Source organism: Anguilla anguilla, chromosome 8 (genome assembly GCF_013347855.1).
Source record: "Anguilla anguilla isolate fAngAng1 chromosome 8, fAngAng1.pri, whole genome shotgun sequence".
In the NCBI taxonomy this organism is placed as follows: domain Eukaryota; kingdom Metazoa; phylum Chordata; class Actinopteri; order Anguilliformes; family Anguillidae; genus Anguilla; species Anguilla anguilla.
Window position 1 is genome coordinate 29,411,617 of NC_049208.1, and position 22,951 is coordinate 29,434,567.

Below are 22,951 nucleotides of genomic sequence, written 5' to 3' on the forward strand. Positions count from 1 at the left end.
CTTTGCTAAAAAGCTAGTGCAGGCACGTGGTACAATGACTTCTCTCCCTTCAACTCCCTCCCAACTGTTGCTGCTAGTGACACTCCTGGTGGTCGCAGAAGAGACTAGTGATGGATTGGTAAGTAGGCCCACTATTAGCTAGCGATAATTAAATAGCTTTTAAGCTTATATATCTGGAATTAAAGATTTGGGTATAATGTCTGGAGTTTGAGACTGCTGTTGAGTCTAATGTCAGTGTACAGTAGCTCAGTGTTACAACATTGAATAATCTGCAGGTTTGCATATACTGTACGATGGTAGAGCCTAGCTTATGTTGCTTTCTTTGGTGTTGTCGGGTAGTCCATTGTTACTGCACTGGACAACCTGTTGTAGCCTAGCTATGAGGAATGTCTACATATGACGTTACTTATGGATATGAATATGAATGAGTGCAGGATACACACCCATCTTGTCTGGATCTGCTGAACTAATAGTGTTTATTACAATTTAATGATTAAAATTGGGTTAAAAACCTGAAAGAAATATGAAGAGGACAATCAATTGTTACTCCTGGGGACCTTTAAAAACCCATAAGAGCACTTTAAAATCCATTCTAAAATCAACCAGCAACCAGCATAATGGTTTTAAAATATGACATGTGCACATTGCTTAGTTCTGATTAGTACCCTGGCTACAACATTTAGAACTTTTCACAGTTCATGAATTGCATTGCCATTGAATACAGCACTGCAATAATCCATTGTTATAAATGCACGCAACAGATTATAAACATATTCTTTGGAAAGGGAGGGTTTAACTTAGTTTTAACATTTCTTAAATGGTAACAAGCACATTTCTGATATGTGCATCAAAATCCAGGTCGCTATCACATAAAACGCCCACAATTTCCCTGTGAGAAATGACATTTAAAGCACTAGTTTTCAGATTGGATACAATCATTTTCCTCTTGATCTTATTACCAGTTTCCATAGCCTCTGTTTCATCTTGGTTCAATTGTAGAAAGTTATGAGCCATCCACACATTTATGTCCGAGATACAATTTAAAAGAGAGTCTACAGAACAAAGATCATTTGGCATGACATAACTGGGTTTCATCCGAATAAATTTATGCTGCATTTGTGGCTAATAGTCCCTAACAGGAGAATGTGTAGATTAAACAGGATAGGTCCTAGGATTGAGCCCTCGGGCACACCGAATGTAATGCTGACTCTTATTGAAGAACAATCAACAAGGGAGACATAATATTCAAGACCCAGCAGATTCTGAACCAAGTTAAAACTGTGACCGAAAGGCTAAGCCATTTTTCCAGCCTGGAGATACGGATTTCCTGGAATTTTCCAAAGATAGGATTTGTATTTCAGAAATCTGACAACTGCACGAACTCTAGCTTTTCAAGGATTTTACTCAAAAACATAAATTTGAGATAGGCCTGAAATTATTAATGGAAGAATCAAGGGTGTTCTTATTAAGAAGGGTTTAAATATGGTGACCTTGAATGTGGATGGAAAAATGCCAATCTGCAGGAAGTGATTTATAATATTCAGCAATTCTCCAGAAAGGCAAGTATAGACTTTCTTTAAAAACTGGTGGTCAGGGGCACAGTTGGATGGTTTGAGACTACTCTCTTCTTTAACAGATCATCATCAATGAGGTTAATGCTTAGCCTGGGAGTCATCTCTAAAAATGTGCATTCAGTGACTCCATAGTGTTCATAAGGGTCAAGCACGTAGACAAACATGCTTGAGATGAAGCAGATGGAATGCGAGAATCACAGGTGCATGTGATTTGACCTGAGGATAGTGTGGAAGGAGCCAAAACTACAGTACCTTGCACTGTGTCTTCGAACTGCGGCACTGTCAGAATCCATAGCAGCAGCTGTGTGTGCTCTATCTCCTGTTATCTCATCAGAAATGTTTATTACAGAGGGGTCAGATCTACAAGTGAGACAGAGACAGACATATGGACACACACAGGGGAAAAGATGAGGTACTCACTGGCAGACATGCAAAAATGTTTCTGCATTTTTGCAACTTCTAAACACTTGACCAATCACTGAGAAGGATCGCTACTCATTCCCAGTGCTGTGTGAATGATGTGCTGTATTAATGCTTTACTGTGGAAAAGCCAGTGCTAAATGGGTAAACTCCACTAAATTGTGGACGACGGATTATTCAATTTGATTTAAATGCGGACATAATTTAATATCTAATATATGCTGTGAAAATATTGCACTGGCCGTTCTGGGCATGGGAAAATGATAATAATTTTATGGCGTGGGCATGTCTACAGTCAGATAATCAATTAGAATAAAATATGAGCCTTAATGTCACCATGTCACTGTTGGTGATTCATGCTGTGATGATGTTACTCCATGAATTTAAATAGTTAATAATTTAATAAAACTCAGATCAAAGCGAAGGCCTGGTATTTAAACTTAACCCACCCCCTTGGGAGGAACTGCACAAAATTACTTTGTAGGATCTGCTTAAGAGAAAAATGACATGGATACAAACCTATGCTATGACTGTCATTTTACTGTGAGGCACTCAGAGGGAGATAGCCCTACAGTCACACCGCATTGCCTAAAAGGGAAGAACTCAAACATTCAGTTCTGTCCCAGCCTGCACATCCCATGATCCTTGGAAAGCATCAATGACCTGGCTTTGTGCCTGTCAATCCTTATAGGATTGCCGCCATCGTAGGGGATCGTCACCTCCTCCTCTTTATCCTCTTCCAGCATGAGCTGTGCTTCCTGTCGCCAAGAGACAGACGTGTCACAGCAGGAAGTCTGGTCTAGTCCCGTCACTATGAATTCTGTGCCAGAGTCAGTCAATGAAGCCCACTTAATTAAAACTGCCACAGTTAAACTTATACTATGCATAAAACTTCAAGAGCCCAGTCAGTCACTGATGTGGTGTCCACAGGATCGAGCTACCTTCTCCTTCTTCTTCTTATCGTCTTCCTTCTTCTTCTTGCTCTCGGGCATCAGATCGTCCAGCCAGCTCAGCTCCCGCTTGGTGAAGCCAAAGTCCAGCAGCTTACGAATGAAGACCAGAGCCAACACCTGAGAGAAAGAGAGAGAGGGAGAACTTAGTATATGCTTTGGCTCTGTACAAATATTGTTTTTGTCGTGCCAATAATGCTAAATTGAATTTAAATGAAATAAAGACAGAGAATAAGGGGAAAGAAAGAGAGAGAAGAGGACAAGAGAGAGCAAGAAACAAGGGGAGAGGAAGGAGAAATAAAGAAGGGATGAGACAGGCTAAATGAAACAAGGAAAAATGAGATGTATGTTTCTGTATAATGTGTTGTAAAAACTGTGCTATTGAGATTGAGAGAGTTTAAGAATGTATGTATTTGATTATTTATGTATTTATTTTTATTTCAGCATATCTACATTTTACCATCATCCTCCTTCCAACTGCAAGAAAAATTTTCCATACTTTAATAAAAAATAAATAATAAGCACTGATGAAGACAAAATGAAAAAAAATGGGCGTGTTGGTCAGGTGGGAGAGCTGTCGGTGTACCATCATGGGAAAGACAACAGCCGCTGCAGAGGCCTTGATGACCCACAGCAGCACCAGGCAGGAGAGCTGCACCAGGGTGAAGATGTGCACCTTCCACAAGGGGACGTAGCGCAGGTAGATCAGGTCCGGCTGGTGCTTCGCCGGCATGCCGAACAGCTTGATCCGATCAAAGAACTTCAAAGCAAAAAGAGAAGACAACGCATTAATGAGTGATGTGAGAAACTGAAGACATCCACTGGTGGGAAAGGTCAAGGCTTCAGTGATGAAGGACTCCAAATATACTGCCATTGTTCAGCAAAAAGAAAAGCAACCCATGAGGTGACCAACTGTCCAAGCTTCTTAACAAGATCTTCATTTAATCCTCAGGATATCCTCTCTCAGACAAAGCCAACAGTTCAGCCGCCTTCTAATAACGGTGCTGGAAGCAACCTGGAGCTAAAGGCTAATATTGGCATAACCCCCACTGCCCCCGGAGAATCTGTGGATTGCACTCTTACCTGAATGCCTTTCAGAGAAGAGGCTCCCATGTAAAGAAAGACGCCATATAAAACTGGCATGGGAATGAACTGAGGAGAGGCAAGGACATAAAACAGAAAAGTTCAAAACATATACAGACACCAACATTACAATAAGTTCCGCTATTATTTCTTATGCGGTCCTATATTTTTGACACTGAATGACACTAAAGCTGTTTAGGTTATAGCTTTTATATGAAAAACAGCACAAAGAGGTTTTCAAAAAATGCCGATCAGGTGTTGCGCCTCAACCGTACAGGCCTACAGAATTCCCTCTCACCTTGAGAACGGAGGTCATGAAGACGGACAGGCCCATGAGGACGAAGATCATAAGGCCGGTCACTCTCTGCTCCCGGATGCCCAGGAACTTGGGCTGCTCCCCGGGGGCGGAGCAGGCCGACTCCACCTTCAGGCTGTTGACGTGGGAGATGGAGAGGACGGTGGCCGCCACGAACCAGGGCAGGCCCATGATGGAGCACACACCCAGCATCAGAGACACCACCAGGAGGTCCAGGTGGTACCCACCGCCTTTCTGTGGGCCAGGAGCAGCTGGGTGAGTGTTAGCGCGACACAGGCAGGTATGGCACAGCACAGCAGGGTTACAGCACGGCACAGAGGATGAGCACAGCACAAAAAGAGCACAGCACAGTTACAGCACAGGTCACAGTGGACAGCACAGCACCGAGAGCACAGTAAAGAAGGTACTGTATATCACAGAGTGTATTGCACATTACTGAGATTGTGCAAGATGATGAATTAGCACAGGAAAAATGGGAATTGGTTGCACTGGCAGGACAGGGTGTATGTGGTGTAGAAGACGTCTCCTCACCTTCAGTTTGTGCTCCTTGCGGTTGATGATGACGGCGGTGATCTGCTGGTCCATGAAGATGAGGATGGTGCATAGTAGCGCAGGGACGAATGCTGCCAGGACCGTCCACCAGGGGTTCTCTCCCAGAGGATCGATCAGCCATCCCCGGTGCTTAGAGGTGGGCTGCAGGGCACAGCGTGACATCACAAATTACACTGGAACCCTCAGGGACCAAATGCACCGCAGCAGGCAGTCAGCAGCCAGATGCAATCCCTGACCTCATCAGCACACTGAAAAGAGACGCTAGGCCAGAATCCACGTTCTCACGTTTATTCAAGGTTTTCACTATATCTGGGACAAGGGCAGGCATTGGGCTGACTGCCACGGAATGCCCTTTGCTGGCAGCCACTGTCTGCGTGATTCTGTTACTGTATGTTATTCAATAGCATAATAAATCACAGAGACAGATTCTGCACTGGACTTAAGAGTGCTTTGATTTGTTTACCTACTATGCAATAGGACACAAATTAGTGACAAAATAGTCACAGGCATAACTCATGTCCCAGTCACAGGAGTCAAACCTGGCTATGTTTCCAAACAACCCTGGAGACAGACCATCATTACCTCAAAGCGGTCAGGAACATTCAGTTTTGGAGAGGGGACCCCAACCAGGTAATCAACCAGTACCATGATCATTATTGTGAGAAACACCGCAAAATCACTGATGGTGGAGCGCACCTACATGGGAGACAAACCAGCTTTAGCATAGCATAGCATTTCATCTCGGAGAGAGACGTATCTTTCTACTAGTCGAGAACAGTATTTCCCTCAACCTAGGCACACTCAGTTTAGTCCCGCAAGCAATATTTTCAGGAGACATAAACCCATTTTACTGTAGTCATACAGGCATTGAGACTCAGTTCTCAAAGCTATGCTGCAGACCAAAACTACATAATAGCATTCCTGGAGGGCTGGTGTGTATGCAGTTTGTGTATGTAGTCTGTTCCCACTACTTACCCTGGCTCAATTTGATAATTAGCTGTAAACACCAGCACTGGTTCATTTGTTGATTAGACCACAATGAAATGTTTCACATACAAGAACAATCTTCAGCTGGTATTAATGAGGCTATCAAAAGTGGAACTAGAATGTCAGACCACATACATGATTGGGATAAATAAGTAATAAAGAGCAGGAGTTGATATGAAATCCAGACATGGCTTTACTAGCTGAACCCTGTTGTGTACCATGCAGGAGATTTGAAAGCAACGGCATGAAGAAGGATGAGTCATCACTGTACCTTTGTGGGGAAGTAGCGCTCAGTCTTGAACTGCTTGAGGAAGGAGGACAGGAAGAATGTGGTGAAGAAGAGGATGATGGACCAGAAGAGGACGTCCGGGATGAAGGGGCCGTGGTGTCCACAGGCCGGGCCTGTAAATTCCCCATGGAAGTGCTGGCACATCTGTGCCGACAGAGAAAAGGGTCAGAACCGTGTGTGTGTTTGTGTCTGTGCGTGTGTGCGTATTGTGTGTGTATGCGTGTTTGAGGACACTCAGACACATTGAGTTCACTTCAGGTGAAGGATTCGGGTGTGATGCCAGTTTCCTTCCAGAACTGCAGGGTGTGTGTGTGTGTGTGCAAATGTGTGTGTCTGTTTGTGCCTGCGTGTGTGTGTGTGTGTGGACACTCACAGACACATTGAGTTCACTCCAGGAGAAGGACTCGAGTGTGATGCCAGTCTCATTCCAGAACTGCAGGGTGTGTGCAGAGGCGTTAGTAGGTTGAGAACACTGACACCTGGGAGCCAGCAAAAGAAAGCAGTGAAAAATTAAACTGGGATCCCTTCATTCTCCCCTGCTTTCCTTCCCTACAAAACCTGTCTTTATCAGTCTTCCACAACCTCTTCTTCCTCAATGCACCATTATATACCATAAATACTGACCTGCCATCTCCTAAACCTGCAAATCAAGTCACAAAACAGCAGCTTTGCTCTGAAATGCATGCACACATGCATACTGCAAACCAGCTCCTAAAACCACCCTGTTCTTCTTTAAACAGTACTGACACCAGTATTGTTTCATTGGCTTTTAAAGGTATCATTTCTACCTGCTTATAAATAATGTTTCTCTTATTTATTTCTCTATCAGCTAACCTATGGAGAATGGCCATAAACCTGATGATATCCACCACTGAAATGATGCTAAACCAATGCCATCGTTCCAAAACGCAACCGTCAAAAATACAGGTCCCAGTTCCCTCTGGCCCGGCCGAGTGTGATTTTCACTCACGTGTAGAAGGTGAGATTGTCCAGGTCGTTCTGCATGTTGATGGGGAAGACCTCCCCCAGCTGAAAGAGCTTCTCCAGGGCCTCGTAGATGAAGATGATGCAGATGAGGGCGGCGAAGGCTTCCTCTGTGAAGCGTGTGATGTAGCAGACCAGGGAGCTGGCGTCCGTGGCGACCAGCAGCAGGCACAGGAAGGCCGTCCACAGGCCGATGCATGTGCGCAGAGACAGGTAGGACAGGCCGTAGTCCCTGTGCACAGTGGGGAATCAAATTAATGCAACACAACGCATGGCCCCGCACTTTGCGTACGGCTCGACAAAACATGCTTGTGCCTTCTGATGGAGGCTTGGGAGTGCTATGAAGGAGGCAGGTGCAGTTGGCAACGAGTGACTGACATAGCACAATTGGCAATTCCAGACTGAAGGGAAAAAATTCCATCATGCTTCTTGACTGGAAATAGAGATTTGTAAGAATAAAACCATAATCAGACTACTTTTTACTAGCTTTCCATGGATTAGAATTATTTCCAATGTGAAAGAAGTCTGTTAGAAAGCAGACAAGAAGGTAAAATAATACTTTGGGAACTGCCAAATTGCTGGTGTGCTTACTGCTCCCTTATGCTAAAGGAGTTTAGAGCAGAGAGAGATTACCTTTACATGTAGTTAGGTTTGCAAGAAGCAGTGACTACAGGGAATTATAGTAAACTGAGCTGAAGTTTATCGGATTTGTTGAAGAACTCACTTGCAGAATTTGAAGAGGATCTTCTCAAAAACCAGCACCGGCCCCGTGCTGCCAAGGATGGTGAGCGGCTGTCCAGCAAACAGCGAGAAGGCCACGCCCGTGAGCGACGCTCCAAACAGCGACTCAATGGCACTCTGTCATCAGAGCAGGGAGGGGAGGGGGAGAGAAGGACAGGGAGAAAGTGAGGGGAGAAAAGCGAGGGAGAAAGGGTGGGATAGAGCAAATGGGAGAGGAAGAGAAAGAAGGGTAGAAAGGGAGAAGGAAGGAGAGATGGAGAATGAGAGACACACATTCCCATGGTGGAACTGACAGCAGACGCTAATGGTTACTGCTCTTCTGCCGCATTGTCCTCTGTCATGCCTGATTACTCTCCACACGCGTGTTCTAATGAGCTTCCTCAACAGCAGTTAGGACTAATGCTGGGCCCAGCTGTTTGTTCTGCAGCAGACAGAGCCTTTCAGAAAACACATGGCACTACTCGCCATGAAGAGTAACAAGTCAGAGACTGGGGCTCACAGTGGCGGGTAATGAAATACAGGAAGTGTTGCAGTGGTACAGTGACATATAACAGGGCACAGATAAGGCATAGAGCATTCAGTCACAGACTATTAGCTATTTACTATGAACAATATGGAACAAGGTATACAAGTAAGGAAAAAGCAATAGACAGTGTTAATTATTACAGAGAGTAATGAGTCAGGCTTATTCACTGTGAACAGTAATGATTTGCAATTTGAATGACTAGTGAGTTGCAGCCAGTGCTACTTATTACCGAGTGCTTACGTCTACCCTAAAATGTTACTAATAATGTACAGTTGCAAGTCAGGGCAGGTTTAACTTGCAGTGAACTACAATGATTCAGGGATAGTTACTCTATGATGTATTGCGCTGCGGTCAGTGTGACAATACATTAATTTTACCTTACAGTAGAGGACTGCAACCTTAACCCTGGAGAGGCATAGTGTCTGCTGGCTTCCATTGTTGCTGAGGACTTAAATAGATCAATTAAAGCAGTTTGTCCCATAAACTGAACTCACCTCACCTGGTTTCTTAGGTCAGAATTGCTTGTTTGCTGGTTGTAGCCCTTTGATGAAGGATATTTTAGATACTTACAGAAGTATGTGGTGGTGTGCTGGCTTTATAACACTGAATTTATTCACAGCTATTAACAAAAATATCAGTTTTTATGCTCTGTAGGTATTTCTTTCCTTGAGTGCGGCAGTCTGAGGTGCGCTACAGTGACAGGTAGTGATTTGGGGGTGGAATTACTATAAAAAGTCAGTTTTACCTGTGATACTCTACAATGATGAGTAGTGAGTCAAGTCCAAACTTAACATGAAAAGCAATGGTTCCGTTACAGCTGCTCTACAGTGAGAGGTAATGGGTTTTCACCAGTGGCACTCAGAGCAGTGACCGTTCAGGTACAGTTACCGCAGTACTCACGATGTTGCCCTTGGTGGCCTCGCCCAGCAGCCCTCCGAATGTGATGACGGGGGACATGCAGGCGCAGTAGAGGAAGAGGATGGAGGCCAGGCACTGCAGGCTCAGGGCATCGCGGATGTCACTCCAGTAGTACGGGACTTTCCGCTTCACATCCATGATCAAGCCTCCAAAGATCCTGACCGTGAACAAGACCCCAGGACTTGGGTATTAAACAACAGTGCATAATATCACTCTAAACTAAGCAAACCTATGACAACAGATTAAACTGAATTTCCTTCTAATTCAGAGGTCCCAGCACCTAATTCATGATGGGCTTGGTGTTAAGACATAGCTGTAAATCTGATCAAGGGCACTTTGCAGATCCTTCATATATTAATGCATACAGTATATGCATGCATTAATAATACACATACTGATTTTATTCAGGTAAAATACACTGATGAAGGGTACAGAAGCTTACATTAGCACCAGGAACCCCCTGTTCTAAGGATCCAGACTAAAGCCACCATGCCACCCCGATCACACTCCCGCCCTTCATAGCACAAATCCGGCAGCCACGTCAACAAGATGAAAGAAAGCAAAGCTGGCTCTTATCTCCTGGCAGTGAAGCAGAATAGCACTTTCCTCCTCTCTCTCTGCCTGCCCTCCCTCGGTCGCTAGCCTGTGCCTGACAGCACATGGCTTTTTATAGCAGTAGACTGAGGCTTTCGGCAGCCTTCGTAAATAATGCAGGTGCCTGCCTGCCTGCTAGCGGCCCCTGTGAGGTCATAACTAAACACAACTCAATGTCCTTTCACCGGCGCAGTTTACGCAAGTCTCTCATTTGCATTCTGTTTCTAACACGTCAAGCAGTACGCGCGAGTCTTTAAAATGGCATAAACGCGTTCACACAGTTGACCAATGACAGCCGGATAGCATTTTGTTAACGCTTAAAATACAGTGAAACTGAACACTGCAGAAATGCTAATGTGATTGTCCTTCCATGGATAGAGTTTGACATTTGCAATTGGTTATGAAATCAACACAGTGCATATAACACACATAATAAATCAACAGGCGTTTATACAGCGGCAGCCAAATCACCCAGCATCCTTCTCGTGTCCCAATACCACAGCTACGCTGGAGGTAGTGCTTGCATGGGAGACCTCATGGAAAACTACATTGCTGCTGTAAGAGGTGCTGCTAAGCTGGAAGCAGGCAGTCATCCCTCTGGACAAAGCAGAAATCCAATACCCCTGAATAGTGATGGGGGCACTGTGCTATAGAAGGGGCTGTCCTTTGGATGAGATGTTTAAACTCGAGGGCCTGACTCAGTGTAGTTGTTAAAAATCCCATGCCATTTTTTTAAGTAGTAGGGGTGTTAATCCCAATGTCCTATCGACTAATATCCAAAACTGTCTCTGTACCCCACATCATCCCCTACACCTTTTAGGCTACATAATCCTCTGCGTTCCATACCCACATGCTACCACTACACAAGGAAATTTAATTTTCAGCGGCATGCCTGCTAATTTCCTCTTGAATAATTCAAAATTAATTAGCTGTCCCTGCTGCAGCAAATTTAATCTTTACTTCTCGCATTATGGTAGCTTTGAGATCTTTAAACTTTGTTTTATGAATGAATCTCTAAACCACCTCCCCACTGCCAGTTTAATAAGACAGTGCTTTTATTTCAACTGAGCTTGTTTTCATATTCCAGCAGAACTGGCTGAAAGTCCCCTCCTCGGTCTGTCCTGCTTGTCCAAGGCAGCTTTGTGAAGCTAAGCTCCAATAGGTCATGACCTTCCAGAGGACCAATAGGGCCCCTGCATCCTGCTCACCGTCCCGTCCTCTGCAGCTCAGGCCCTGCATAGTGCTCCTCTTCCTTCATGGTCTCGGAGGGTGCGGCCGAGCCATTGGACAGAGTTGGCATCTTTCTCTTCATCTGGAAGTAAGAAAAGTCACCAATCCACACTGTGACCAGGAGTCGCCACGCTGATATTTACACTTAGCACCATTTTTAAAAGAAAGCTTTTTTCAAGAAACATTCACAGTATTCGTGTGGGTTTCAATATAAATGTCTATAATTTTTTTTTTTTTTTTAATCAGTCATCTTGTATTTCTGTGCTTACTAAGTTATTAATTTATTAAGTTACATCTCATTGATTATTGTTTTGGCAATATTTTACCTGTTGGTATGGATGGACAAAGAAGATCTATGTTTCACACATTCCTGTAACACATAGTTCACACATGCACCATAACCACAAAGCTAGAGTACTGACATATAGGGACTCCTTAGACTCAGTTACTACTTCATGCAGCATTATACAAAACAGCAGCTCAGACAACATACTTTCTTCAGAGAAACGATGAAATTTGGGTCCTGACCTGAGATGGTACATTCTTCGGGGGCTCGATTCGTATTGTGGGGTCCCATTCTCCTGGCGGCAACACAGTCACCTGGTCCAGAAACTCGTCGATTCCCGCCAGGAGATCAGTGCGGTCCTTGGCCTTGTATGCAACATCGTGAAATATCTGCCAAGAAGTCGATGATGACAATTTACAATATATTTGTGGTTTCTAAAAAAGTTATACCAATTGCTATTTTTGAAAAATATATATATGGGATATATTGGCCGGTCCCCTACATCTCCATGGAGATGTGATGACCCATTCTCAGCCTCAGCATGGTGAACACATATCTCCATTACCCTGACGCTGACCTTAGGCTCTTACCTCATCGGTCATCAACGTGGCCATAGACCTCCCAATCTCATGGTACTGAGCCCCTTTGCCATTAGGACCCAACATCAAAAACAAAAACCTGCCAAGGGAACAGCATTCGTAAGACTGAGAGGACAAGAAAGAGGTAATACAGTCCTTCACAGAACAATGCTCACTGTTAGCAATAAACCCAGAGCTGTGTGAACCTGACGGTGGGCAGAGAGTCCTGGGCAGAACAGAGCAGGGGCAAGAGATGAGAGAGGCAGTGAGAGGAGCAGAGACCGGAACTAATGGAGAAGTAGAGACTGGGACTAATGGAAGAGTAGAGACTGGGACTAATGGAGGGGTAGAGACTGGGACTAATGGAGGGTTAGAGACTGGGACTAATAGAGGGGTAGAGACTGGGACTAATGGAGGGTAGAGACTGGGACTAATGGAGGTGTAGAGACTGGGACTAATGGAGGGTTAGAGACTGGGACTAATGGAGGGGTAGAGACTGGGACTAATAGAGGGGTAGAGACTGGAACTAATGGAGGGGTAGAGGCTGGGACTAATGGAGGGTTAGAGACGGACTAATAGAGGGGTAGAGACTGGGACTAATGGAGGGGTAGAGACTGGGACTAATGGAGGGTTAGAGACTGGGGCTAATGGAGGGGTAGAGACTGGGACCAATGGAGGGGTAGAGACTGGGACTAATAGAGGGGTAGAGACTGGGACTAATAGAGGGGTAGAGACTGGGACTAATGGAGGGGCAGAGACTGGGACTAATGGAGGGGTAGAGACTGGGACTAATGGAGGGGTAGAGACTGGGACTAATGGAGGGGTAGAGACTGGGACGAATGGAGGGGTAGAGACTGGGACTAATGGAAGGGTAGAGACTGGGACTAATGGAGGGGCAGAGACTGGGACTAATTGGAAGGGTAGAGACTGGGACTAATAGAGGGGTAGAGACTGGAACTAATGGACAGCAGAAACTGGGACTGGGGGTGGGTGTGAGGTGGTGGCCAGGTGGGGAGTGTACCTGGTGGGCACAGGCACTTCAGTCAGGCCCGTCAGGAGGACAGCCGGTGACAGCCGGACAAAGGCAATTATGGGCCGTTCCAGGAAGTCTACCTCACCGACCAGCACATTAGAGGCCTCAGCCCCTGGAGGGATCTTCCTCATGAAGTTCATGTCCACCTGCAGTAGGACAGGGAAGGTTAGAGCCAGAACTGCAAGAAGCAGACATAGAGCTGGCAACAGACACTTAGCTGTAGGAGGCAGCAGAGGAGGTGAGCTGTGGAGACAACAGGGTTGCTAGTTGAGGGAAGATGTCACAAGATCAAACCCAACTGGACAGAAGAGACACAGATCCCTCTTCCCCCCTCCCTTACTCTCTCTCTCTCCCTCTGTCTGTCTCTCTCTCACTAACATTGCTTAGTTCTGCAAAGTCAAGCAGGAATCTTTTGTTTTTATGGCACATGACATAAGCTCGGCTACAAAGCTCGGACTGAAGAGGGAACTCACAGCTGCCAAGTGCTTGATCTGCCTGGTTTAGTTTATAGTTGAAGGGTTTTATATAAACTGGGGCATGCCCGGTACAAAGGAGTCAGGAATGCTGAACTTCTGAACTCTTTGACTTTTATGGACAGATCACTGGTGTGATCTCAAGCAATATATACGAAATACTCTGAAAATCAACAAAAATCTAAAATTCATGCCACTATAACGCATATAATGGACTAACTGTAAGATTCAACTAAAGGCTGACCTCTTTCAAAGTGTACACTACTTGTTTTTATTATCACTTATAGAGTGACAGGATCCATAAATCCTGGGCCTTAGCTGAAAACTGTGCTTTAAGAGTGAGCTCTCTTAGAATTATCTGTCCTAAATGTTGTGACAACCTGAGGTTCCTAGCCATAAGACCCCAATAAAGTAAAGTGGTTTGAATGCAATCCTGGAAGGCCACAATTTTCTATCTCACCTTCACCTGCTCCGAATTCACACACACAACTTGGGGAGAGAAGCTTAAATGATTTAGTACACACAGTGAGTCCACTCAACCGTTAGTGATTAGCTGAAAGCCTGCAGACATTGTGGCCATCCACCTCAATAGAGAGGCCTATGTATAATGTTGCTAAGCCCATGTGTAATACTTGTATAGGTCTACTAGAGAGATAACACCTTGCTGAAGTCCACCGTGCTGTTCTCCCGACTGACCCCTCCTCTGTTCATCTTGCAGTCGCCGGCCTTGCTGTTGTCCAGGTTACCAGCGGCACACTGTGGGGAGACCACCAGCCCTGCAGTGGAGGACACAGAGTGAAAAGGCTGTTAGGGGGTTGGTTGGGCGGTACGCATCGAAGAATACCTCTCTCAGGGTTTCTGACTAAAACTGGGCTTGTATTGACCCCCCGCTTTGAAGTATTAGGCAAATCAATCGTAAGTGACATCTCTTAATAACACTGAAAACAACATTTTTCTCTACCATGCCACAGTTACATCTCTGTTATTGAAATTAATATCAATTAAGGTACACAAATACAGTATTTCGATATTGGACTTTGCTAGTCTTGACCTCAAAACAGGCCAACAAAAACTGCTCAGATTTAATCATTCACATGTAAAAGTAAGGCCTATTGATAGAAACAGACAGGCCCTAGATTACGTTTCCAGCTGAACAATATTTTCAGAGACCACCCTCATCCAAACCAACAAGACCCTCCCAGGACCATGAATAACCAGACTGACGTAAAAATATGACCAGTGCTGGCCTAAACTCATTATAGAAAGATTAAAGGTCATTGGGCTCTCATGGTGCATTGCCAGCTCAGTACTGAGAGAACTCTATCCATGCTTATACATTTGTGAGCTCTGTAAGTGCATGGGAACCAACTGTGTCTTCTTGTTCTCAGAATGAATACTGACAGCAGTCCATGTAAACATAATTTCAACCTGCAATAAAGGTAAATCCAATTAATGTACAAAGCAGGGGGAAACAGACCAGGGCAGTTAAACAGACCATTCACATATTCAGCCTGACCCTACAGCGGTAAAATGTCAACAACAAAAAAAAGGCTGTGCCTTTTTGATATGGAAAGACAGCCATTAGACACAGTTACACAAAGACAGACACAAGGAGCCAAATGCAGCAGGCTTGGGGCAAGGGTGATAGAAAATAAAAGGAAAACACATCCCAGAGACAGCACTATGTAGTGGCTAGACTCTCGGATACCATACGTAACCTCAGCCAGCAATCACTAATCAGACAGACTTGAGATCTTTCACTGAGCTGACCCTGATCCTCCTAAGACGGAGAGCAGTGATGTCACTGAAACCAGAGACCGATCACTGGCATTCCTCACAAAGCGCAACACAACCACAGGGATTTGGGAGGGGGTGTTGAGTCCAGGAGGAGTAATAAAAAATAATCCAAGGAGATCAACTGGGGAATGTCTCTATCGACTACGGCGTGAGGAATTTACCAACGAGCCACAGAAAGTGTCGCTGGGTGCAAGGAGTACACGTTTCTCATGACTCTGACTGTAAAAAACCCTTGGCATGTCCGTGCAGACACATTCCCTGGGTTGTTTTTGTTGGACCACCGAAAGTGCCGTTTAAGAAAGGTCATCGGAGCAGTGCTGCTTATCGTCAGTGAGCGGACCGAGAGGGGCTGGCCTCTGGTTGCCCAGGACCCGCGAGTCGACCACATATAAACACCGCGTATCTGGAGCCTGCTCCCTGTGTTCTCTTGCAGCGCTCGAGAGCAGGATGACGGAGAGGGAGGTCACAGAACTTCAGCAGCTAAAATAAGACCCATTACCCCCTGCCTCTCACTTTTCCGTCCAAACCAGAGCCTGTGATTCTTTTGACCCCATCCTCCTCTATTAATACATAACAGACAAGAATAAAGAACAAGACCTTAATGTAGGCAGTGCTGTGCAAAGGCATGCTGTGCTTATATTTACCATGCTGTGCGCTGGGCTTTGGGTCTTGTGTGATTTTATTAGCAGGAGGAAAAAATAAACACTTTAAAAAGATGTCAGATGGTGATAGGAAACTACAGACATGTAATTCTTGTCCATGAAAAATATTAAAAGTTTAAAGTGAAAACAACAAAAATGCTAAACTTTGCAAGGCATGTAGTACATGCCTTAAGTTAGTGCAATAATTTAAAAGCTTTGCGTGACTGTACAGTGTCTAACAAGCAAACAAGTGGAAGTATGAAGAGATACTGGAAAGAAGAAATATAATCAAAGAAACAGGTTTTGAACCAACCACAGAGCTCTATGTGAATGGGAGGCACACGACAAGCCTGGTCAAGTATACATAAATGACAAAGCAAATCCATTCCAATTCCACACAATCTCCATTACACCGAAGAGTCTCAAACTGCAGTGATTGGCAGCAGATATGCACACGCACAGATATGCACACGCACAAAGAGCTCAATGAGGGTTGCTGTTGGAGAGGGCAGAATGATGTAAGGGGGCGGGGAGAAGTGATGTAAGCGGGCATGGAGAAGTGATGTAAGGGAGTGAGGAGAAGTGATGTAAGGGGGCGGGAAGAAGTGATGTAAGCGGGCAGGGAGAAGTGATGTAAGGGGGCGGGGATAAGTGATGTAAGGGGGCGGGGAGAAGTGAGGTAAGGGGGCGGGGAGAAGTGATGTAAGGGTGGGCGGGAAGAAGTTACGTAAGGGGGCGGGGAGAAGTGATGCAAGAAGGTGGGGAGAAGTGATGTGGAGGAATTCACCAGGCAAATGGTTAGTGATGATGGGTTTGTAAACAGCGATGTGGGGGAGGTGAAGAAAGAGAGGTTAAAAGAGTGATGTGGAGGGGGGGAGAGGGAGAAGGCGGTGGCGGTGGGGAGGACTGCAGGCTCGGTGAGGAGACAGGACTGAGGAAGCGGCCACATGCTGGTTGCTGTCGTGTCTCTGTTCAAGCCGTGACTCACACTGGCAAAGCTACACAGATATTTGCCTTCTGGTGGCAGTGGTAGTGACGAGCAGGCCAGGCCTGCCTCCTCTTCCTCGGTGGGGGGCGGAGACTCGTCGTCCTCGGGCGGGAACACCACCACCTCGGGGATCCCGTCCCCCTGGGCACAGGACACCAGCAGCTGGGGGGTGGGCTTCTGCGACGGGGGCAGGACCAGGGGCGGGGAGCGGCGAGCGCTGGGCGGCGTGCTTTGGGGAGTGGCGAAGGGCGAAGGGAAGGGGGAGGTGCTCGGCAGGAGGTGGTTGAGGAGAACGGAGACCCGCGACTCGCGCCTCTGGAACAGGCTGGAGGTGGAGGAGCCCGGTTTCAGGAGGGAGAGGCGGGAAGAGGACAGGCCTTCCCCTGGCAGCCGGAAAAGAGAAGGAGCATGACAGGAGAACCGAGAGAGAGGAAACATACAGCGAGAAAGGGAAAACAGATGATGGGAATACACTGGTGTATTCTTTCCTTGGGACATTAAAAAGCAAAGAAGAGGAAGGAGGAGGTGGTGTATTGCGGGCAGGGATGTGGGGGGTGGTGGTGGGGGTGTGTCTATGGAGTGCAAGTCAGAGGGGTTAAGGCAAAGGACACCGCACTGGACAGGAGGCTGTGTGAAACTTTAATTCTACTGTGTGAGTTAATTCAACTCTGGCAGAGCACATATTACTCTGACTGAGTGCACTGGGCCCCTCATGCACTAATATACTTTGTTAGAGTTAAATTAACACTGGACATTTTATTGTGCAGGGCAGGAGGGTAATAGACCGGTGAGAAGGGGGGTGTGTGCAGGCCAAGGGACTTGCCAATAAATGAATAAACCACCAATCACACGGAAGGAGAGGCGCATACGAAAAGACGGCGATGCTAGGGAGGCATTCGTGCCCAAAAGCAGAAGTTAAGATAGCATCAGCTCAACAGATACAAACCAGTTCAGAACAATACGCCCATTCAGTGATTACCACTGACACGTCTGTCCAAGCAAGTTCACGATTGAAATTATATCCATTCATGCAGTCCAGCATGCTTCTGGGTATGAGTGTCACATGGTGTGAAACATTTTCTGTCACTTCACCTCGCCTATACATATAAGTAGGTTCCATTGTAATTTTAAATAAGAAAATGAATTTAACACTATAAGAAACCCAGAACAGGTGGTGTTAATAAGGTTTCCTTCACCACTCACAGACAGTTAATTTACTTAGCACAATACTACCCATGTACAGAGCACAGTAGGCAAGTTCATTACTCAGTTGCCAGGTTGGGAGCAACAACAGAAAACTTCTGCCAATTATCCATGTTCCCAGAGTGTTAGGCTGTGCTGCTTCCCCGTCTGAAAGCGAGCCCCTTCTCACCGTTTTTGTCCAGCAGGTGGGGGTCAGAGTGCTTCTTGCCCATGTCAGCCAGGGAGCGCACGAGCGGGATGCGATTGCTCAGCTTCTTCTCGTTCTGGTGGTGGTGCTTCTTCAAGATGGCCTCCCGCACCTGCTCCCTCAGGGACTCGTCCAGCTGATTGGACGCCACCATGCTGTCCATGATCATGTCTAAAGGCAGGCATATGGGTCAGCGCATATGTACATACCAAACCGCACATACATGCACGGTACTAACACACATGTGCAGCTATACTGTCCATAGTGATGTCTGAAAGGAGGGAGAAGTCTCTCTCTCACACGCACACCCATGTACACGCACACGCACACACACACACATACACGCACACGCACACACACACCCGCACAGACACGCGTGCATACACACAGGAACGCAAGCACACACACTCACCTGCTATGTCCTCAATAGTGTTGGCCCTCATATCCAGCAGCACGGTGCCGTTGAGGATGCAGCTGCGCAGCTCGAACAGGCTGTGCAGGGACAGCGTGGCCACGTAGGGCTTACTCCAGCGCTCCCCGCCGTCCTCCACGTCCTCCTCGAATTTCAGCCACCTGCACGCCCACACAATCCATTAACGGAGCGGCCCCTCTGCTCCGGGAGCACTCACGGACTGCACTCAGGGGTACGCCATTCTGCACTACTCAACCCACATTCACCCATTCAGCAGGGACTCTGATTCTTTGTTCAGAGTACAGACCGTACAGGTCCGCAATAGAGCCAACTACAATCCCACCATAAAATTAAATTGACAAAAAATATCATAAAAATATTCAAATGTGTCAAATTTGTTAAAATGCGTCGTTAAATGTGTTAAACTATGCTAAGTGTGAAATATGTGTTGAACATGCTTTAATCAGCTGTTGGTCAGACTAGACAGCTAGTCCAGATCACACATTTTTGGTTTTCTATGTTCTTAGATACCATGCTCAGAAGTTATATTAAATTACCTTTTACCTGCCATCATTATGTTTTATTTGTGTCATACGCACATCATTTCCAGTAGATGCTTTCTGACTAAGGACTGTGTGATACCTGTGGTGTGATATTGAAGCTGATGAGGATGATAGCGGGTCAAACTGACTCAAACTGTCAGTAATTAAAAGAGAGGGTGGCAGTGTAGCATAACGGTTAGTGCACTGGGTTTGCAAGGTTGATGGCTAGTGGGTTTCAAAGCAATTAACCAGTATTGCTTCTGTAAATATCCAGCTGTTTAAGAACTGCATGTAAAAAGAATGCTAGCAGAATAAGTGTGTGCTAAATGCCTGAAACATAAATGTAACACTGAGTCCATTAATGAACTATTACCAAATTCTAAAAATAAAAGCGCATTTCATCAAAAATGCATTTAACCTAAAGTGATGCAGTGTGTGAAACTGTCATTATAATGTGCTGAAACACAAAAGGTAATGATGCAATATGTGGATGCAGGCAAAGCAGCCTAACATCTGCCTCCTTCTGAGTCAAGCTAGAGACACACGTGGCTGCAACTGCCTGCTAACACTGCTGCAAAACCCTCAGAAAAGCTTAACAATATCAACCCCATGGTGTACCAGGCCTCACAAAGCCGATTCATTTCACTGTGAATTGCTATCGCCCCTCAGATTGCAGTCCTTCTAGTGACACTCTTATCCAGAGCGACATACCACTTATCCAGAGTTCAACAACATTGCTGAATGGATAAAGCAGAGAAGCGGCAAAGAATTATGTCTTATATGACAATCAGGAAATCTGTTCATAAATAAAACCGAGAAACCCGAAATCAGGAAAAAATGTAACAGAATTTATAGAGTGCTCCTTTAGATGTAGATGGTGTAGATACATCTCTTTCCAGCCCATGATTAGCACACCCCTCTCCTGTCTCTGCCTATGAAATGTGGCGCAGACCAAGGTCCCGTTCGCTCATTGGCTGAAACAGGGGCGGGGCTCTGACCTGGCCGTCTCCTTCCACTCGTATTCCCGGCCTTCGCGGAAGGACAGCTCGTCCAGCTCGGTGAAGAGCTCGTGGGGGACGTGCTCCTCGTCATCATCCTCCGTGCCCAGGATGAACTGCACCCGCTGAGAGGGGGTGTCTGTGGGAGAGGAGGGGGGCGAGTGTCAGGAAACGGGGTGATGTGGGGGGGGGTGAGGGAGGGTGGGAGGGACGGTTTCCGACACTGTTCAGACGCTGGGCTCCGCGCATTCTTCTGACTCATGCGGCTTTGTGCATCCCTCCGACACCTACGCACATTCTGAGATGGAGTGCTTGGCAATGCCGGCACAACTACCACATCAGTCTGTTCTCCCAAAGAACTGTCTGTGCTTTACTTTACGGCTGCTTTTTATTCAGGTTTGGAGCATGAAATGTTCAACGTGCAATTTGAAAAGGAGCCTGCAGTTGGATGCTTGCTGAGTTAAGTGTCCAAGTAAGTCAGTTAAATGTATGCAACTACCGACGTCCCTGGTATAAATAGTCTGACCACTTCACTGCCTGTGAAGTTAAAATAGAATGTATTTGTGGCTTCTGGTAGTTGTTGTTGCTTTTGACGCATTTGGGCTGCAAAGGAGAAACGAGGCTGGAGGTTTTTTTTTCCCAAGCAGAAGTCCTGTGACGCGACACCTGTGTTTGCGTGTGAGGGTGCCTAAGCATGGCCCGCGAGCATATGCCGCATTATCGGGGGGGCGGATGACAGGTCGGGATAAAAGCAAGCAGGGAGCACAGAGAGAGATAAAGGCCGAATCTCAGCAAAGCTGACAATATAACAATGAGGAACAAGGGGCAGCCCAGAACATCAGCTTCATCTCCATTTAATCCGGCTTCCCTTCTCCTGCGGGCGTGCGCTCTCATTGGCTAGAACGGCGTGCGTGTGAGAGCGCAAATGTGTGGGACAGGGACAATGCTGCTCAATGACTCATACTCTGCTGCAGAACAACAAAAAGCCAATCCTGTCTCTGCTATCACTCTCGCACACATTTGTCTCCGAGGAGCGGGTTTTCATTAAAAGAAACGCCATCTCGAGCGGCATGAGGCTTAGAGGGAAACCAGGCAGCTGGATGTGTAAATTCACTCTCCGAATACAATTTTCGGGGCTGATCAAATTTCACCCAAAAATAGACAGTATTACGTCACATCCATTTTTTTGTAAATCTGAAATTTAAAAGCCTACCAGAACAACAGCTTTGACTGCCAAAAATAGAAGTACCCCCTTGCTCGGTATGTGGCTGGTATGCGGTATAGGGGTATTGCAGTTCTATACACATATAGGATGTCATTAGGAGTAGGACCGTGCAGTAATTACCCTGTGCAAGAGAGTCTCTGCCATCCTCGCTCTCCTCTTGTGGCTCTTTCCTCTTGCGGTGGTGCTTGTGACCTCGATGGCGGTGCTTGTGCCTGCTTTCTTTACCCAGTGGAACATGGACTCCCACGTACACAGCCCTGTGGCCTGCACAGGGGAGAGACACACAGGCCCGGACCTTCAAGGACCAGCTGTTCGTTTTAAAAGACGCATGATTCCCTAATTTATTTTCTCCTTTGGGGAATAGCATTTAGGTCCTGAAATTATAACATATATTTTTTTCATATTGAACAACATATTTTCAAAATCCTAGCTGAGCAATATATGTCACCACATGAGGTACACCGATACCTCTTCAGACAATAAAAAGAGGGTAAAGGAAATAAATGCTTGCAGCAATGTAATAATGTTACTATTACTATTCACTGCTGTACATTTTTATGCATAAACGCAATTCAATAAAAATGCCCTGATATTTGGATTTTATTTTTCCACACCAAATAAGGTATTGGAATTCCTTTAATTTAATTTGGAAAGTGTCTGAGTATGGAATTCCCAAGGGATGGACAGAGAGATGAAGAAAGTGGATGGAGAAAAATAAGAGGGGGACTAAAAGAGCAAAGATGAAGGGAGAAAGGAATGGCAGGAGAAAACACTTTTATTTTCTTTTAAGTTTATTAAAAAGAGGAATGTTTAAATAAGGGTCAGCCATATTTGCTTTTCAGTAGTAAATGTCTCACAGTAAATGGAGACACAATCCTGCCTTTTGTCATGCCCAATGAAGCTAATTTGAATTGACCTGAATTGAAAGAGGGACTGTGAGAAGGAGGGAGATAAGAGAAAGATAAAAGAGAGTCAGGGAAGACTTGGGGGAGGAAGAAAGTGCTCAGCTGCTTGACAGTGGGTGATGATGGCAGTACCACCCACTCTCACTGATATGAAATGAGATTAAGTCCTTCATTGAACATGCCCCCCGCTGTAGATTCAAAGCAGTACTCACTGTTCTCCTCAGAAATATTCACTCAGACAAGTGATTTCTCCCACGAAATGCCGAGTCTTCTGTTTAGACTTTGCCATTGCAAAATGTATTTTTGTCGTAACACAGTCTTCGTAGGCATGAGGGCTGAAGAACACTGAGATTCATGCACAACGTTTTCAGCATGTGCACTGAAAGTTATGGTTTGTTTACGCAGAAGCAACGCGTGCCCCACAGCCAGTACACTGTTAGAAACATAATTTCATAATCTAAAATGCTTCTCAGTCATCACTATTATAGCTTGTCAGATTACTGGCTGTGTGCTGGGCAG

General features: G+C 45.8%; 1 protein-coding gene across 2 annotated transcripts in view; it reads right to left on the reverse strand.

Annotated features, from left to right (window-relative positions):
• LOC118233787 (sodium bicarbonate cotransporter 3-like) overlaps positions 1 to 22,951 on the reverse strand; it is a 39,811-nt gene that overhangs the window by 4,410 nt on the left and 12,450 nt on the right. Inside the window, exons 3-25 of one of the 2 annotated variants that reach the window (XM_035429732.1) lie at positions 21,648 to 21,791; positions 20,303 to 20,441; positions 18,763 to 18,923; positions 18,333 to 18,521; positions 16,987 to 17,343; positions 14,195 to 14,310; positions 13,050 to 13,207; positions 12,041 to 12,128; positions 11,693 to 11,839; positions 11,143 to 11,246; positions 9,323 to 9,497; positions 7,880 to 8,013; positions 7,142 to 7,387; positions 6,545 to 6,650; positions 6,154 to 6,315; positions 5,478 to 5,591; positions 4,875 to 5,036; positions 4,326 to 4,577; positions 4,028 to 4,096; positions 3,531 to 3,704; positions 2,936 to 3,064; positions 2,658 to 2,752; positions 1,827 to 1,934 (exon numbers count right to left, since the gene is read on the reverse strand). In XM_035429732.1, coding sequence (XP_035285623.1) covers positions 1,827 to 1,934; positions 2,658 to 2,752; positions 2,936 to 3,064; positions 3,531 to 3,704; positions 4,028 to 4,096; positions 4,326 to 4,577; positions 4,875 to 5,036; positions 5,478 to 5,591; positions 6,154 to 6,315; positions 6,545 to 6,650; positions 7,142 to 7,387; positions 7,880 to 8,013; positions 9,323 to 9,497; positions 11,143 to 11,246; positions 11,693 to 11,839; positions 12,041 to 12,128; positions 13,050 to 13,207; positions 14,195 to 14,310; positions 16,987 to 17,343; positions 18,333 to 18,521; positions 18,763 to 18,923; positions 20,303 to 20,441; positions 21,648 to 21,791 — 3,529 coding nt within the window. The remainder of the gene's footprint in view (positions 1 to 1,826; positions 1,935 to 2,657; positions 2,753 to 2,935; positions 3,065 to 3,530; positions 3,705 to 4,027; positions 4,097 to 4,325; positions 4,578 to 4,874; positions 5,037 to 5,477; positions 5,592 to 6,153; positions 6,316 to 6,544; positions 6,651 to 7,141; positions 7,388 to 7,879; positions 8,014 to 9,322; positions 9,498 to 11,142; positions 11,247 to 11,692; positions 11,840 to 12,040; positions 12,129 to 13,049; positions 13,208 to 14,194; positions 14,311 to 16,986; positions 17,344 to 18,332; positions 18,522 to 18,762; positions 18,924 to 20,302; positions 20,442 to 21,647; positions 21,792 to 22,951) is intronic. The other variant, XM_035429733.1, reaches the window with a different exon arrangement.